We start from the raw sequence: 15,064 nt of genomic DNA, 5'->3' as shown, positions 1-15,064 counted from the left end.
TCCGCGGCATGTGGGATCTTCCCGGACCAGGGCTTGAACCCGTGTCCCCTGAATTGTCAGGCAGATTCTTAACCACAGCACCACCAGGGAAGTCCTGAGATTTTCTCTTATTTTTTTTTTTTTTCTTTTTGCGGTACACGGGCCTCTCACTGTTGTGGACTGTCAACCACTGTGCCACCAGGGAAGCCCTTTCTCTTATTTTTTAATACTAGTTTTATTGAGGTATAATTTATAGACAATCAATTTTACCTGTTTTAAGTGTACAATTTGATTACTTTTGACCACATTCATATTTCAGAATATTTCCTTCATGCCCTCAAAATTATCCTCACACCGCATTGCAGTCAGTTCCCTACTCCTGGTAACCACTGATCTGTTTTTTTTCCTTGTAGTTTTACTTTTTCTAGAATTTCATATAGATGGAATCATATAGAATCTGGTCTTTTGTGTCTGGCTTCTTTCACTTAGCACAATGTGTTGAAATATATTCATGTTCTGTAAGTATTAGTAGATCATTCCTTTTTATTGATGAATAGTATCAAGATTTTTTTTCACTTTTTTTGTGTAAAAATACACATAACATAAAATTGACTGATTTTTGTCTGAATTTGAAAAAAAAGATTTATTTGGGTCATATGGAAAAGCAAATAGATTTTTGTTGCCTTTTCTTTTTTGTTTTCACAAAGGGCGTATGCGTTTTTTTTGTTTTTTAAAGATGTTGGGGGTAGGAGTTTATTAAATAATTTATTTATTTTTGCTGTGTCGTTTCTGTGAGAGGGCTTTCTCTAGTTGTGGCAAGCGGGGGCCAATCTTCATCGCGGTGCGCGGGCCTCTCACTATGGTGGCCTCTCTTGTTGCGGAGCACAGGTTCCAGACGCGCAGGCTCAGTAGTTGTGGCTCATGGGCCTAGTTGCTCCGCGCCATGTGGGATCCTCCCAAACCAGGGCTCGAACCCGTGTCCCCTGCATTAGCAGGTAGATTCTCAACCACTGCGCCACCAGGGAAGCCCTTTGTTGCCTTTTTGAAAAGCATGTGTTAATTGAAGTTAATCATAAGGATATATTCAAATCCATCTTACCTTTATATTTTCTCTGAAATATAAGAGTCCATCCCCACCCCTACCCATGACTTACTTAAAATGAAGTTCTAAATGGAAAACTTTTGAAACATTAGGCAGGTGAATCTGAATGTGAAGGAAATTTCCAGATATGTAGCAAAAATACAAATTAATTAACTTCTGAGTAAATGTTTGTAATCAGGACATGAACCTGGATTAGACCAAGTGTTTCACAGACGTCTAAAATTCTGATGGAATAATCAATTAGTAGAAGAGTTAAAGCAAAAAAAAAAAAATCCCATCTTTCTCTATGATATTTGTTAGTAATTATAACAAGGAAAAACTGATGGTGCTTAGTGATAATAATAGCAACAACTGTTATTATTATTATTACTAGTATTATTATAGCTTACTTGTATAATGCATATTATATGCCTGGTTCTGCTCTAAGCACTATATAGGTCATTAACTCATTTAATTTTCCCAACAAATCTACTAGGTAAGTATTCTATTATTATTGCCATTTTACAGGTGAAGAAACTGAGGCATAGAGAAAACTAAATAACCCGCCTTGATGAGTGATGAAGCAGCCAGGATTTGGCTCTGGGAATCTATCAGCTCCAGAGCCTTGACTTTTGACCTCTAGAGCATTCGTAACCACAGAAATGCACTAACGAAATGTTCAGATTGGCAAAGGGAGTTGATACCGTCCCTGAGGGAGGTAGGAAATTAAGCCAGAGCAGAGGTTGCAAGCCTGAGCCAGACAGGTTGTTCAGATGTGTGAAGAGGCCCAGAATAAGGCAAGGAGAGGAGGTAGGAACTGAGAAACACTGGAGCATTCTGTTCACATAAAAGAGGCTACTATTGGCCTGGTATCCGGGGGCCTGCTGCCCGTTTTCTACCCCAGGTCCAGATGACCCCTGGGACTCCTTGCAGAGCTAACATGTTAGGAAAATCAGAAGTATTTGTTCAAAGCTCATTGTGACTTAGCTTTACTGATGTGGGCCAAGAGTCCACAGCCTGGTGGGGTTATAACAGAGATGTTGATAAATAACCATTGACTACATATTGAATTCATTCAATATTGTGAATTTGTCTTTTTTATGGTGCCTTTTTTTTTTTTTTTTTTAATCAGACTGCACGGCAGAGGGCAATATCCATGGCGCTTTTTTTTTTGGTGGGGGGAACGTATATATATATTTATTTATTTAGGCCAAACCCTTTGGCTTGTGGGATCTTAGTTCCCCAGCCAGGGATTGAACCCAGGCCCTCGGCAGTGAGAGCACGGAGTCCTAACCACTGGACCTCCAGGGAATTCCCTTTTATGGTGCTTTTTAATCTGACCTAACAAAGAGCTTATGGACTTGAAACTAGATTGCCTGATTTTGAAGCTTGGTTTTGCCATTTACAAGCAGTGTGACTTCGAGCATGTTGCCGATCTTTCCATGTCTTTCCATGCATCTTTCTTTTTCTCATCTGTGAAATGGGGAAATTAATAGTACATCTGTTTCATAGCATTGTTTTGAAGACTGAAGGGTTATGTACAAAAGATTTACAACAGTGATGGCAAATAGGTACTGTATATTTTTTAGCTATTATTATGACTCTCCAAAAATGATGGTAGCTGGAAATGACCTGTTCCAACTTTTGAAATATAATAAACTATAGTAATCTGTGCTAAAATGAAATTCCCTTCAAGACTTTACTTTGCAGGGCTCTGCTCCTTGTTCCTGCAGGGCTGGGGGGCATTGCCCATCACTGATGGGTAGGCGTACAAGGAACAGACAACTCAGGGACATGATTTCAGCCTCTACAATGCACCAGATACTAGAAGGGCAAATTCTAAATACCTGGTCTCTGTGACCTGAAACTTCAGCAGTAATCAGACACAATGAGTTTGGGGAGAGAAGAATATTTTTTTGAATCATGGACAGAATGAAAGAAAATCAAGCTTGGGATAAGATAACTGGAGCTTCCTTTCTAGTCCTCATTTCTATTGACGGAGATTTGTTTTTAGAGTAGGTGTTGGCCAGTTTGCAGTAACCTACCTCACTCCTATGGGTCCTTGGTGCTGTATGCAGATCCCAGGTATTCCTGAACACCTGGTTCATTCTCCATGTTCTGTACAAAGCTATCCCTAGCTGTCCAGGCAGCCCAACCTGGCCTTGATTCCATGCACAAACTGAAATCTTATACCCTTTGGCACTTAATCATGTACTATTTTGTATTGTTTGTTGCCTTATGTTGTTATCATGTATGGAACTATCTAGAGAACACCCATTCATTTATTTAGTCAGTGAACAACAGTTTATTGGGGGTCTTTGCAGGCCTTGATGATGAAAAGTAGGGGTGATTGTTTTGGACAGATTGTGTGTGTGTGTATATATATCTATATATCTATAAAATACCTCTGGCGATTTAAAAATCTCTAGCAGGAACCAAAGCTTTCTCCTTGGCAGCCACCTCTTTGAATTAGTGCCACCAGCCTCCCTAGGGAAAGGGACAATGTAGGATACACCACTTGCAGTTTCTTACTCACCTAAGACAATGGACTTGGATGATACCCACAGTTGGACTCTACAGATATTTTCTAAAGGGCCCGTAGAGAATGGCATGAGAAGTATGCTCTATGATGTAAAAAGAATATAAAATCTGGATCCTCCTTCTTATTCAATCCAACAGAACACTAATTGGGCACCAAGTGCACGCTGGATACTATACTAGTTGTTAGTGATACAGAATGGTACCTAGCCTAGTACAGACTGGCGGGAGGCCCACCAGTCAACAGATGACTTAATGAGTTACTAGGCCTGGTGATCAAGAGGTGATGGGGACTCAGGAGAGGAACTTTGGTCCAGCCAGGTGATGGTGAGGCATAGAATGAGGTGTCACCAGAGTGGATAGGCTGGGGTAGGGCTACTGTAGTTCAGAGAGAGGTCGAGCCTAGGCTGGAGGGTAAAGGGGACCCTGTTGTGACTGTTGGACTGGCCTGTTTTCCCTGATGTCTTTCAGACCAGAGCTGATCACAGCTGCTGATTTATTTCTGAATTTGCACTCCTGAGACTGGGCCTCCCAGTTTGAGGAAGGGGCAGGCTGCTAGCTACCTCCGAATTCTGCCCTGGATCACCCTGGGAGAGAAGGAGGGCTCAGGGGATCGGGCACATTCCTCCAGAAGGATCCCTGGGCTGAGGCCTCTGCACCACACCCTCGGCCCAGGTCAGGTGTGCGCCCTTCTTGCGGCGAGGGGGGAGCCTGGCAGCTGGGGTGAGCGCTTCTACAGCTCCGTGTGTGCTGTGTGTTTGCTTCCCGAGGGCTGGGTTCTCCTTATTCACAGGTGAGTCACACCCTGAAACACACGCTCTCTTCCTGTCAGGACTGAGTCAGGTAGAAGAGTCGATAAAACCACCTGATCAAGGAAAAGGAAGGCACAGAGGAGCGCAGAGCGAAAGCTCCCAGCCGCGAGGCGCAGGGCAGCACCCCTGCAGCGGCTGATTGCGCGGCCCGGCCCGGCCATGGCTGCGCTCTGGCTGAGCTGCTGCCTCTGCTTCTCGCTCCTCCTGCCTGCGGCCCGGGCCAACTCCAGGACGCCAGGTGAGTCCCTTCCAGGAGGAACGGCGCAGCCCTGGGCTGGGGACTGGCCTTTCCCTGAAGACCGTGATGGCTGCACTCACCTCCGAGGAGCCCCACTTTGTGAGAATCTCTTTAGAGCTCCCTCCTCCTGCCCCATCTGGGGCTCCTCCAGAGATCTGTTTACAATAATATATATTATTTACTAATACTATATAAAGCTGTCTGATTTTAAAATAGGAAGCCAATAGGTCGTGCCAAACCAGGGTTTTCCTGGCTTTAAAATTGTTCCTTCTTGGTTGCTTTTTTGATCAAAGGGCTTCTGTTTGATCAGTAAGAGCAAAACATGTTGGTATATAAATTCTATTCCCAATGTGTGTTTTTACTGATGGGATTTCGGTGAGAATGCTTTCTGTGACTGTGAACCCCACAAAGATTGAAAAGGAATCTCTTCAGTCATCCTTCTGGTATTCCCGTTTCTTTGGGATGGAAAATGAGTTAAGAGTTTTAACAATGCTTTACTTTTGCGTAACATTACTTTTTATAATATTTTCACATAATATTCATTCAACAGGCATTTATTGGGCACCTATGTCATAGGTCATTTGATCTTATCTAGGGCACCAGTAGCTGTCACTTCATGAGAAGTTCAACTCCTATAAACAAAACTTTCTGGGCACATAACAATGGTTTACTGTACACATGTGTCAGCTATGACAACACATAAAGGGTGTTTTCCTTAAGTTTTACTTAGTAGTCACTTAGTTTTACCAATGATATTTGCCTGTGTAATTACCCCAAATTCTCAGGTTTATTTTTGCTTCTTGTATCTGATGGCATTTCAATAACTATCTCAATAGGTCCAAGAGCCATCTTCACACATGTGCATGTGTGAACATGACACCAGGTTCATGGGTACATGGAATTATCTTAGATATTTCAATTATTACTCTGCAGTCTGGGTGATGCTGCCTGAATTGTATTTGAATGGCATGAATGTTTTAGCATGTGTTTGAATGCATTTGGTAGTCTTTTGTTTTTTTCCTAAGATAATATTGGAATTATCTTACAACCCATCATCCTTGACTACCATTTAAAAACGACTTATGAAAATGTTCATGTGGGTTAGAATCCCTCAGAATAAATAACTTTAACCTAGTGAGAAACATCCTAAAAGTAAGAACAGTCTTTGAATATTAGAATTCAGAGGAACTGCTTATGGATCAACTACTAGAATTCCTTGGTTTAAAAAAAGAAAATATGGACATGGATTTGCACAAAGCTACATAAACAACTACTGGCACTTGATCCAGTGGTTCTTAGACTGGAACATTAGGGACCACATTATAAAATTAACAAGGGGGGCTTCCCTGGTGGCGCAGTGGTTGAGAGTCTGCCTGCTGATGCAGGGGACACAGGTTCGTGCCCCGGTCCGGGAAGATCCCACGTGCCGCGGAGCGGCTGGGTCTGTGAGCCATGGCCGCTGAGCCTGCGTGTCCGGAGCCTGTGCTCCACAACGGGAGAGGCCACAGCAGTGAGACGCCTGCGTACCGCAAAAAAAAAAAAAAATAATAATAAGGGAACAAGTTACATATGTTTTATATAATGAGTAACTATTGAAGCAATTTCCTTTTTTGGCTGTAGCTGAGTGTATGTGTGTGTGTTAGCGTTAGATTACAGAAACAAATATGTAGGGTGATGAATTGTTTAATAAAATAACTGTTTAATAAACTGTTTAATAAAATCAGACTCAGGAGGACAGAGTTTGGACTCTAACTTCTCAAGGATGGACAAGCTCTGAGTATTCCATCTACATCATTAAGTCAGAAGCAGTGTTTAAGCTCATTTCCAGACTTTCCCCTTCCTTAAAGACAGGCCACTTAAAAAACTAGGCTGCCTCCTCAAAGGGCTTCATTTGGGGCTCAATGAGAGTGTGAAAAATTTGTGTTAGGCTAGAGCACACATGCTTTCCCATTTATGGGATGCTGTGATGTAGTGGGAGTTGGACCGAAATTATGGTCGTTGCCACCTCCCAAAGTGACCTGCATCTGTGCACCTCTGCGAGCCTAAAGCAGTGATATTTCTTGCTGGGTGTTCCCGTGCAGGTGAAAATTATGGTGTTAGATATAATCAGAGTTGGTCTCAGCTAAAGCACAAGTTTTAGAGTCAGCCTGACCTGGCTTCAAAATTCGGCTGATTCACTTACTAGTCCCTTATTCGTAACCATTCAGGTTCCTCAGCTGCTTGGAGTCTGCTCTTTTCCTGTTAAGTGGAGGCAATAGTGCTGTGTATCCTTGCAGGTCTGTTGAAAGGATGAGATGTTACTGTAAAGTGCCTTAAAATGCCTAGAACCACGTTTCTTCAAAAGGTCTGATGCTGGGCTTCCCTGGTGGCGCAGTGGTTAAGAATCCACCTGCCAACGCAGGGGACATGGGTTCAAGCCCTGGTCTGGGAAGATCTCACATGCCACAGAGCAATTAAGCCCACGCGCCACAACTACTGAGCCCACGTGCCACAACTACTGAAGTCCGCACTCCTAGAGCCTGTGCTCCACAACAACAGAAGCCACCGCAATGAGAAGCCCGTGCACCACAATGAAGAGTAGCCCCCGCTAGCCGCAACTACAGAAAGCCCGCGTGCAGCAACAAAGACCCAATGCAGCCAAAACTGAATAAATAAAATAAATTAATTAAAAAAAAAAGTCTGATGCCCAAGTCTGATATAGTGAACTCAGATGCTTAGAGGTCATTAAGAAAGATAGAGACTCCCCTTCAGGAGTTCACAGTTGGTGTGAATGTAGGTGTAGCTCCAATGGTCTGGATCATAGTTCACTTGGGGAGGTGCGACTGGAGAAGGGAGATAGGAATGAGACTAGAAATGTAGCCAAGAATCTGGTGGTGAAGAGCCTTACGTACCAGTCTGTGCCATTAGGTTGGTACCCTGTAGGCAAAGAAGGGTTGCGGTTGCAGATGTTTTGTAAGTGGGGTGGGTGTGGTCAGATTCATGTTTAAAAGATCACTCACTTAAGGGCTTAGAGGATGGAGTTGAGCTAGGAGAGGCAAACAAACAGCCATTGCAATAATCCAAATGAGAGATGATGAGGGCTTACCTCATGGTGGTGGAATAGTAAAGAGGAAACAGATCACAGAGACACTTAGAAGGTAAAATTGGAAGAATTTGGTGATCCAATGAGTGTGTGCGTGTGTTAGGGATAATAGTAAGGGAAAATTGTGAGAAATGAGGAAAAGTCCAAGATGGGTCCGAGCCTTCAGGCTTGTGTAGTTGGTTAGACAGTGATGCCGTTAAAGGAAATGAGGACTATAGGGACGATCAGATTTGGGAACGAGGCTGGGCGATGGATGAAGTGAAGGAAGTGAGTTTCTGTGGGGATCTGTTGTATTTGAGATGCAAGTGGGGATGTCCAGTGAACAGCTGGAGCTATGATTTTGAAATTTAGAAGAAATTCAAACAACATAAAGTTGGGAGCCCAAAGGAGCTCCCAAGGAGATGGAAGGACAGTGAAGGAGAACAGGAGGAAGGGGCATTGAGGCTAGAGGAGAATCAGGAAAGAGGAGAGTTTTGTTAGCCCAAGGAAGAGTTTCGCCGATGTAGGAGTCATAAATGGTACTCAGAGGTGAAATATGAATACACAAAGAGTGAGGACTAAGAGACACTGTTGGATTCAGCCACCAGGTAGGTTTTTCTTTTTTTTTTTTTTTTGCGGTACGTGGGTCTCTCACTGTTGCGGAGCACAGGCTCCAGACGCGCAGGCTCAGCGGCCATGGCTCACGGGCCCAGCCGCTCCGCGGCATGTGGGATCTTCCCAGACCAGGGCATGAACCTGTGTCCCCTGCATCGGCAGGCGGACTCTCAACCACTGCGCCACCAGGGAAGCCCCACCAGGTAAGTTTTGAAGCAATTGTTCGAGAATGGTGAGCTCAGAATCGAAGATTATTTAAATCACTAATTTAGTTTCTCCCATGTCCTGATGCTAGAAAAGAAGTGCTGTGGAGAGTGGAAAGGACCCCTGGAAAGGTTTACACTCTCCTAGATTCTGTTATTAAATTGTTGAAGTGGTACAGCATCATGTGTAGGGGTGCAGGCTCTGTAGTAAGACTGCCTGGGTTCAAATCCTAGCACTGTCCTTTACCACTTAAGGGATTGAGGTAAGCTACCTCACGTGTTACTCGGTTTCCTCATCTCTGAGATGAGGGTAATAAATGATTGTGATTATTATATGTAAAGCATTTTGCACAGTAACTAGTAAACACTCACTGTGTTCGATATTATTGTTATATAACTAACTGCTCTGCCAGTGCTGAATGTCAGTATAATGCCTTTTGTGTTTTAAGTGGTAAAGTTTTGGAAGAGGCTCCTTTCATTAGTCCAGGAAAGGTGATGAGGAGCCCTTTGGCTCAGGCTGAAATGAACCCTAAGTTTTACCCAATGAAACAAATGGAATTCCTGACAAGGAACCCAAAGCAGATTGGAATTTCAAGATTGGGCTTCATATCATTTTGCCTTTTGTCAGCCAGACCTCAGCACATATAGATTAAGCACATCTGTTACTCTCTAGAACATGCCCAGGTATAAGATGACCCCGACATAAGATGATCTCTCGCTTCTCAATGGGAAGATCTCCCTCTCACACCATCAAAAACAAAAGAAAGGGGTTGGTTAACCTTTTTTTTCTTTTGCCACACTGCACGGCACGCAGGATCTCAGTTCCCAGACCAGGGATCAAACCCATGCCCTCTGCAGTGCAAGCAGGGAATCTTAACCACTGGACCGCCAGGGAATTCCCAGTTTGGCTAACTTGAGTATGAAACATTGAGCAATATAGATGCAGTGGTCGTGTGTCTCTTTCCATTTAATTTAGTAAATTAGTTTTACAAACATATTTAAAGTCACATAATCTGTAAAATAATAACTTAGAAGTATTCATTTGTTCACTTACATTTCATGTAGTAATTATATTCAAATTCCATCTTTAATATTCCTAAAGCCACTTTAATGAGGTTTTTTCTCTACTTCAGACCAGGTGACTTGAGACACAGCTCTATCGAGTTTGCTTTTGCTGCTGTCGCTGGAAAGTACACCATTTCAGAACATGAAAAAGATTTTAAAATTATCCCGAAGCACACACTGTGATCGTCACAGCATAATCATCTTGAAAGTCTTACTTATGGCGGCTTTCAGCACTCACAACTGTGGGATGATGAACAATTATGAGAATTATGTTTGATAGCTTGGCCTCTTTCTTGCTAATAAATACCTAAAACATTGATTGAGGTCATTTCAGGTTAACATGGCTTCCCCAAATTATACTTTATTTTTAAAGTATTATATAACGAACTGCTCTCATGTAATATGAGAGATTTTGAAAAGACTTAAATGTGGCCTTATATTCACCTTATATTCTAGTATGTATAGTAAATGGGAGTATAGAATTGGGTTGGAGTGTAAGCTGGAGATTCCTATGTAAGCTTAAATTGTGAGTGCCCTGAACTGGGGGCAGCCACTGGTTTAGCTCCACTGATCCAAGAAGCTGAGGATGAATGTTGATTTGTGATCAGTGTTTATGGGAAAGTCAGGAGCATGAAATTAAGATGTTGAGGCCATCCTGGGAATATTTTTCCCATTTCAGTTCTTAGTGGCTCAACTATATTGACATTTTTTTTTTCCTAGAGAAATTTGCAAGGACAAGATTTGAACCATCTATTACAGACCAGTGTAGAAATAGGAGCTCCATAGATTCTGGAATACTCTAATTTAGTCACAAATTAGACCTAGCAGATTACTGAATCATTACTGGGCTGTGTTCTAATATAACCCCCAGGTACATGATGTAATATTTGAATCACACCCAAAGCCAAAAGCTGAGTCTCTTCTGTGTCTCTGGGTGACTGTATGTCTGTATATGTGCCTCCCCAACTAACATGTGCTTCCTTATGTCATGAAAGAAGAAAAGACTGGTTCTTTCTCTAACATTGATCATGTGAGGACTCCTGCAGTATCAGAGGAAGGTGGAGATCAATTGGGCAAATATACACATATCCTGGACTTCTTCAGGCTTGTTGACCACTTATAGAAACCCAACTGTTTCTTTTCCAGGTTTTATTTTTAATTCACTGTGTGAATATGGATATTCATATTCTAAAAAAAAAATTAAATGGCAACCAAATAATTTCCCACACTAACTTAAACATTAGAAAAATGATGAAATCTTCAGCTGCACTTATATGGGGTGTTTCTTACAAAAAGTTTTGCATGTTTCACCACTTTCTTCTCTTATTACAACATCATGGAACTAAATGAGAATGGCCCTTAAGGGTTCTCTACAGGAGCTTCTCCTTTTATAGTTAAGGAAAATGACACTCAGAGAGGCAAAGCAACTGTCCAAATTCTCATGGTTGGTTATAACAGAGCTGGGCTCCGGCATGCATGACCCTCATTTATAGACTGGAAAATTGAGGCACAGGAAAATGATTGCCTTGACCAGAGCCAGGCAGTTAATAACAGGATCAGATTTCAATTGCTAGTTTAATTTTCTTTAACAAGATATCCCCTTGGCTTGTTTCTCATTCCTTTAATGAATTTTCATTGAAATCAATTTTCAGACCTGATGGAATCTTGATGTATTTTAAGAATATCCCTTATGCTTCTAGATGGGACATCTCTTCAGACATCTCTACTTGTGTGAGTCAATAGAGTGGCCTTTCCTTTAAAACTGTCAGCGAACAGCAGGTTAGAACCAAGCACAAACTCCAGTCCCTGGGGCCCTGATAAGAGAACAGATTTCAGACTACCAAGTTTCCTCTTCTCTTTGTTCAACTCTGTTTATAGATCATCACACAGCTTGGAATTGACCAAGTGGCTCAGGACAGTTGAGGGACAGCAATAAGCCTTTCTGCTTCACCTGTCAATGTTTTGAATTTATTTATTTATTTATGGCTCTGTTGGGCTTTGTTGCTGTGCGCGGGCTTTCTTTAGTTGTGGCGAGCGGGGGCTACTCTTCATTGCGATGCACAGGCTTCTCATTGCGGTGGCTTCTCTTGTTGTGGAGCATGGACTCTAGGCACACGGGCTTCAGTAGTTGTGGCTCATGGCTCAGTAGCTGTGGCTCGCAGGCTCTAGAGCGCAGGCTCAGTAGCTGTGGTGCACAAGTTTAGTTGCTCTGCGGCATGTGTGATCTTCCCAGACCAGAGCTCGAACCCGTGTCCCCTGCATTGCCAGGCAGATTCTTAACCACTGCGCCACCAGGGAAACCCCTGAATTTATTTAAGCATCGTTGTGTCCAGAGGTATTTTCTCTCTCTGCTGGAGACTATTGGTATATATTTTGAAGTCTTTCAGTTTCACGGCCAGAGCATTGACCATTAAGCTTCATACATATTTACTGCTCTTTCAAATCACTACCCGTTTTGCTCTTGAATAAAGGAAACTCCTAATGTTTAGAGATCATTTCTCATTTCAATAGGCTGGTCTACTTTGTGAGAGCAGTGAATCCAACAGCATCCCAAAGCTGCCGCTCTTGCCTCATCCAGGGCGTTGTACGTGGGACATGGTAGGAGGGGGTCTTCACGTGCTGAGGTCTGAGGGGACAGAACCCAGGCCACAGATGACCTAGCGTGGGAAATGACAGCAGAGCAGCAGCCCATTTGCCCGACTGGGATGCAGGACACGTTGCTCCCACTCCCTGCTGGAGGCTTCATGGTCCAAACTCTTCTTAGAATATTTGTTACTCCTCTTTATGGATAGATGAAAATGGCTGGGCTCCTAAAGACCATTTAATTCATTCTTCTGTCTTTAAGCAATACAATTTTAATTTATTATTTTCAAATGGATTTTTTTCAGCAATGAATCTTTAAGGAAGGTCTTATAAATGCATTCCATACTTTTTCCAACATTGTAATGTACATGGATTACCACGTTCTTTTGGCAAAACTAAGAACTCTAGTGGTACATGGTAAGCACGCACATACCTAAACGTGTGTATCTTTGTGAAGGAATGTAGTGATAGCAAAAAATCTGTGCCTAGTCTCCTTGTACAAAAATGTCTTGTTCATAAAAGCAATGAAAGGTTTAAAGAGGTTTAAAGAGGAAGAATCATTTTTTTTTAAGGAGCCAACAAAACACAAATTTAAGCAATTCAAAAACCACATTTAATGTATACTCCGAAAAGCGTTTCAGTACAAATCAGAATTGCCTTTTAAACTTTTCTTTATTCAGACTCGTCATGCATGATTTCTTTCCTTTTGGTCCTCATTGCTTCAGGGGCCACCTCTAGCTGTCCTGGACTCTCTAATGTCCTTTACTTCAGCTGCTTCTTAAAGGGGCATATGACACCTTTTCCTGGGCCATGTAGCAAGTGCTCAAAGAACACTATGCTCTTTGATTAACAGTCAGATGTGCTTTCTGTATTGGGATGCTTTTCTTTACAGATGATCTCATGGAGATATAGAAATTTCTACAGTAGTTTCTGTGGTCAGAAGGGTGTAGGGTTACATGCGGTGATAGAATCCTCACCGCAATCACCATTGATCACACCCTGTAGCTGACACCAGCTGTCTTGGAGTCAAGCCCTTAAAGACGCCGGGTGTAAGAGAAGGGAGCCTCTCCTGTGTCCCTTGTGTCCTAACCTTCTCTTCCCTCTCACCTTTGCTACTCAGACAAAAACTGGCATCCCCAACCTCTCTGTTAACTGGGGCTTCTTTCTCTCTCCCCACTGTCTGCCTGGGCCCCGGTGGGGTGTTAGGGAAGACATCTCCAAGTGTGGTCTCCTGGTCTAGTCCCCACCAGGCTGAGTCATCCACAGTCCACGTGTGCCATTTCTAAGTCTAGGTTATAATAAAATGTGCTATGAACTCTTGATGAAAGTAGGTGACTGCTTTTAAGCCATAGTCATTCAAAAGGAAAATGTGGTGATCTGAGTTTCATTGACTCTTGATGACTTAGAGTTGAAAAGATTTGTCCGTGTTCTAGCCTTCAAAATTGTCCATGCGATTAGAACACTGACCTCTGTTGTTCCTCTCCTTAGAGCACTTCACGTCGCAGGCTAACTTGCAATGCTTGGACATTTACATGTTCAGGGAAACAAACCATCAGGCAGGATAGGGCACCGGTGGTCCTGGCTGTGCTGGCCTAAAAGACAGCTGTGAAAAATGTGAGGCAGAGAAAGGAATTCAGTTAAAAAACTCTTAGCGAGGGACGTGCCATTTCAGTTTTCTTATTCTATTTAGAAAACCTGAAGAATCTGAAACTGGAAGCAGTCACACATCAAACCATAAAATTCTAGATCACTTTAAATGATGAAGTGTTCAGATTTTGTTTTAAATTATTTACCCAGGGGCTTCCCTGGTGGCGCAGTGGTTGGGAGTCCGCCTGCCGATGCAGGGGACACGGGTTCGTGCCCCGGTCCGGGAGGATCCCACATGCCGCGGAGCAACTGGGCCCGTGAGCCATGGCCGCTGAGCCTGCGTGTCTGGAGCCTGTGCTCTGCAACAAGAGAGACCGCAATAGTGAGAGGCCCGCTCACCGTGAGGAAGAGTGGCCCCCTTGGGCTTCCCTGGTGGCGCAGTGGTTGAGAATCCGCCTGCCGATGCAGGGGACACGGGTTCGTGCCCCGGTCCGGGAGGATCCCACATGCCGCGGAGCAACTGGGCCCGTGAGCCATGGCCGCTGAGCCTGCGCATCTGGAGCCTGTGCTCCGCGGCGGGAGAGGCCACAGCAGTGAGAGGCCCGCGTACCACAGAAAAAAAAAAAAATTATTTACCCAAGCTGAGAAACATATTAAGCTTTGGAAAGAAAAATCCCATGGAGGAGGTTTTAAATCTTAAAAAGTATGAGCATTTTCATCTTTTTATTATAATTTAAGAAAAATACTCATCTTGTCATCCTGAGTATCTCTGATTTGGAGGTAATTTCAACAATTGCTTTTCTTCTGAAAATGAGCATCTGTCAGGTTTTTTTAGAGTATACTATTCTCACCTTTACTTTTAGTCACCATTTTCTATCTAGTTATTTACATTTGGACTTCCTAATGAAGGGCCTCATTGTAGCTGACTTCCTGGAGGGGAAGTTTGCTATCTTTGAGCAGAAAAGGTTGTCAGTGTACATGAGGCCAGTTCTTGGACTCAGAGGAAGGGAATGAGATCTAAATAATAATAAATTAACATTGAATTTTTAGCATAACTTCTTTGAACAAACCAAAGGTAAGAGAATGGTTGAGGTTGGGTAGCCCCAATCCACATCTCCCCACCATGATGCTTGTCCTCTGCAGCAAGAATTTTAAGAAACAGAGGAAGTCAAGACCTAAAATGAAATATAAGTGAAATGAATGGCAGAGAGATGAGGAGGTCCCAGTGGGGAGTGTTTTGTGAAATTAGGCTGGAAAAGTAGATAGGATTAGGCCGTGAAAGTCTTTGTAGGCAATGTTAAG

General features: G+C 43.0%; 1 protein-coding gene across 2 annotated transcripts in view; it reads left to right on the top strand.

Moving 5' to 3' along the window:
* The first annotated feature begins 4,491 nt into the window (after positions 1 to 4,491).
* The window catches only part of LAMC2 (laminin subunit gamma 2), a 61,702-nt gene continuing 51,129 nt past the window's right edge, over positions 4,492 to 15,064 (top strand). For both annotated transcript variants that reach the window (XM_060131937.1, XM_060131935.1), the window contains exon 1: positions 4,492 to 4,648. In XM_060131937.1, the coding sequence (XP_059987920.1) occupies positions 4,570 to 4,648 (79 nt within the window). In that variant the 5' untranslated portion in view covers positions 4,492 to 4,569. The remainder of the gene's footprint in view (positions 4,649 to 15,064) is intronic.

This window comes from Lagenorhynchus albirostris, chromosome 2 (assembly GCF_949774975.1).
Source record: "Lagenorhynchus albirostris chromosome 2, mLagAlb1.1, whole genome shotgun sequence".
Taxonomy (NCBI): domain Eukaryota; kingdom Metazoa; phylum Chordata; class Mammalia; order Artiodactyla; family Delphinidae; genus Lagenorhynchus; species Lagenorhynchus albirostris.
Note: the sequence above shows the minus strand (reverse complement) of the source record. Positions and strands in the feature narration are given on the sequence as shown.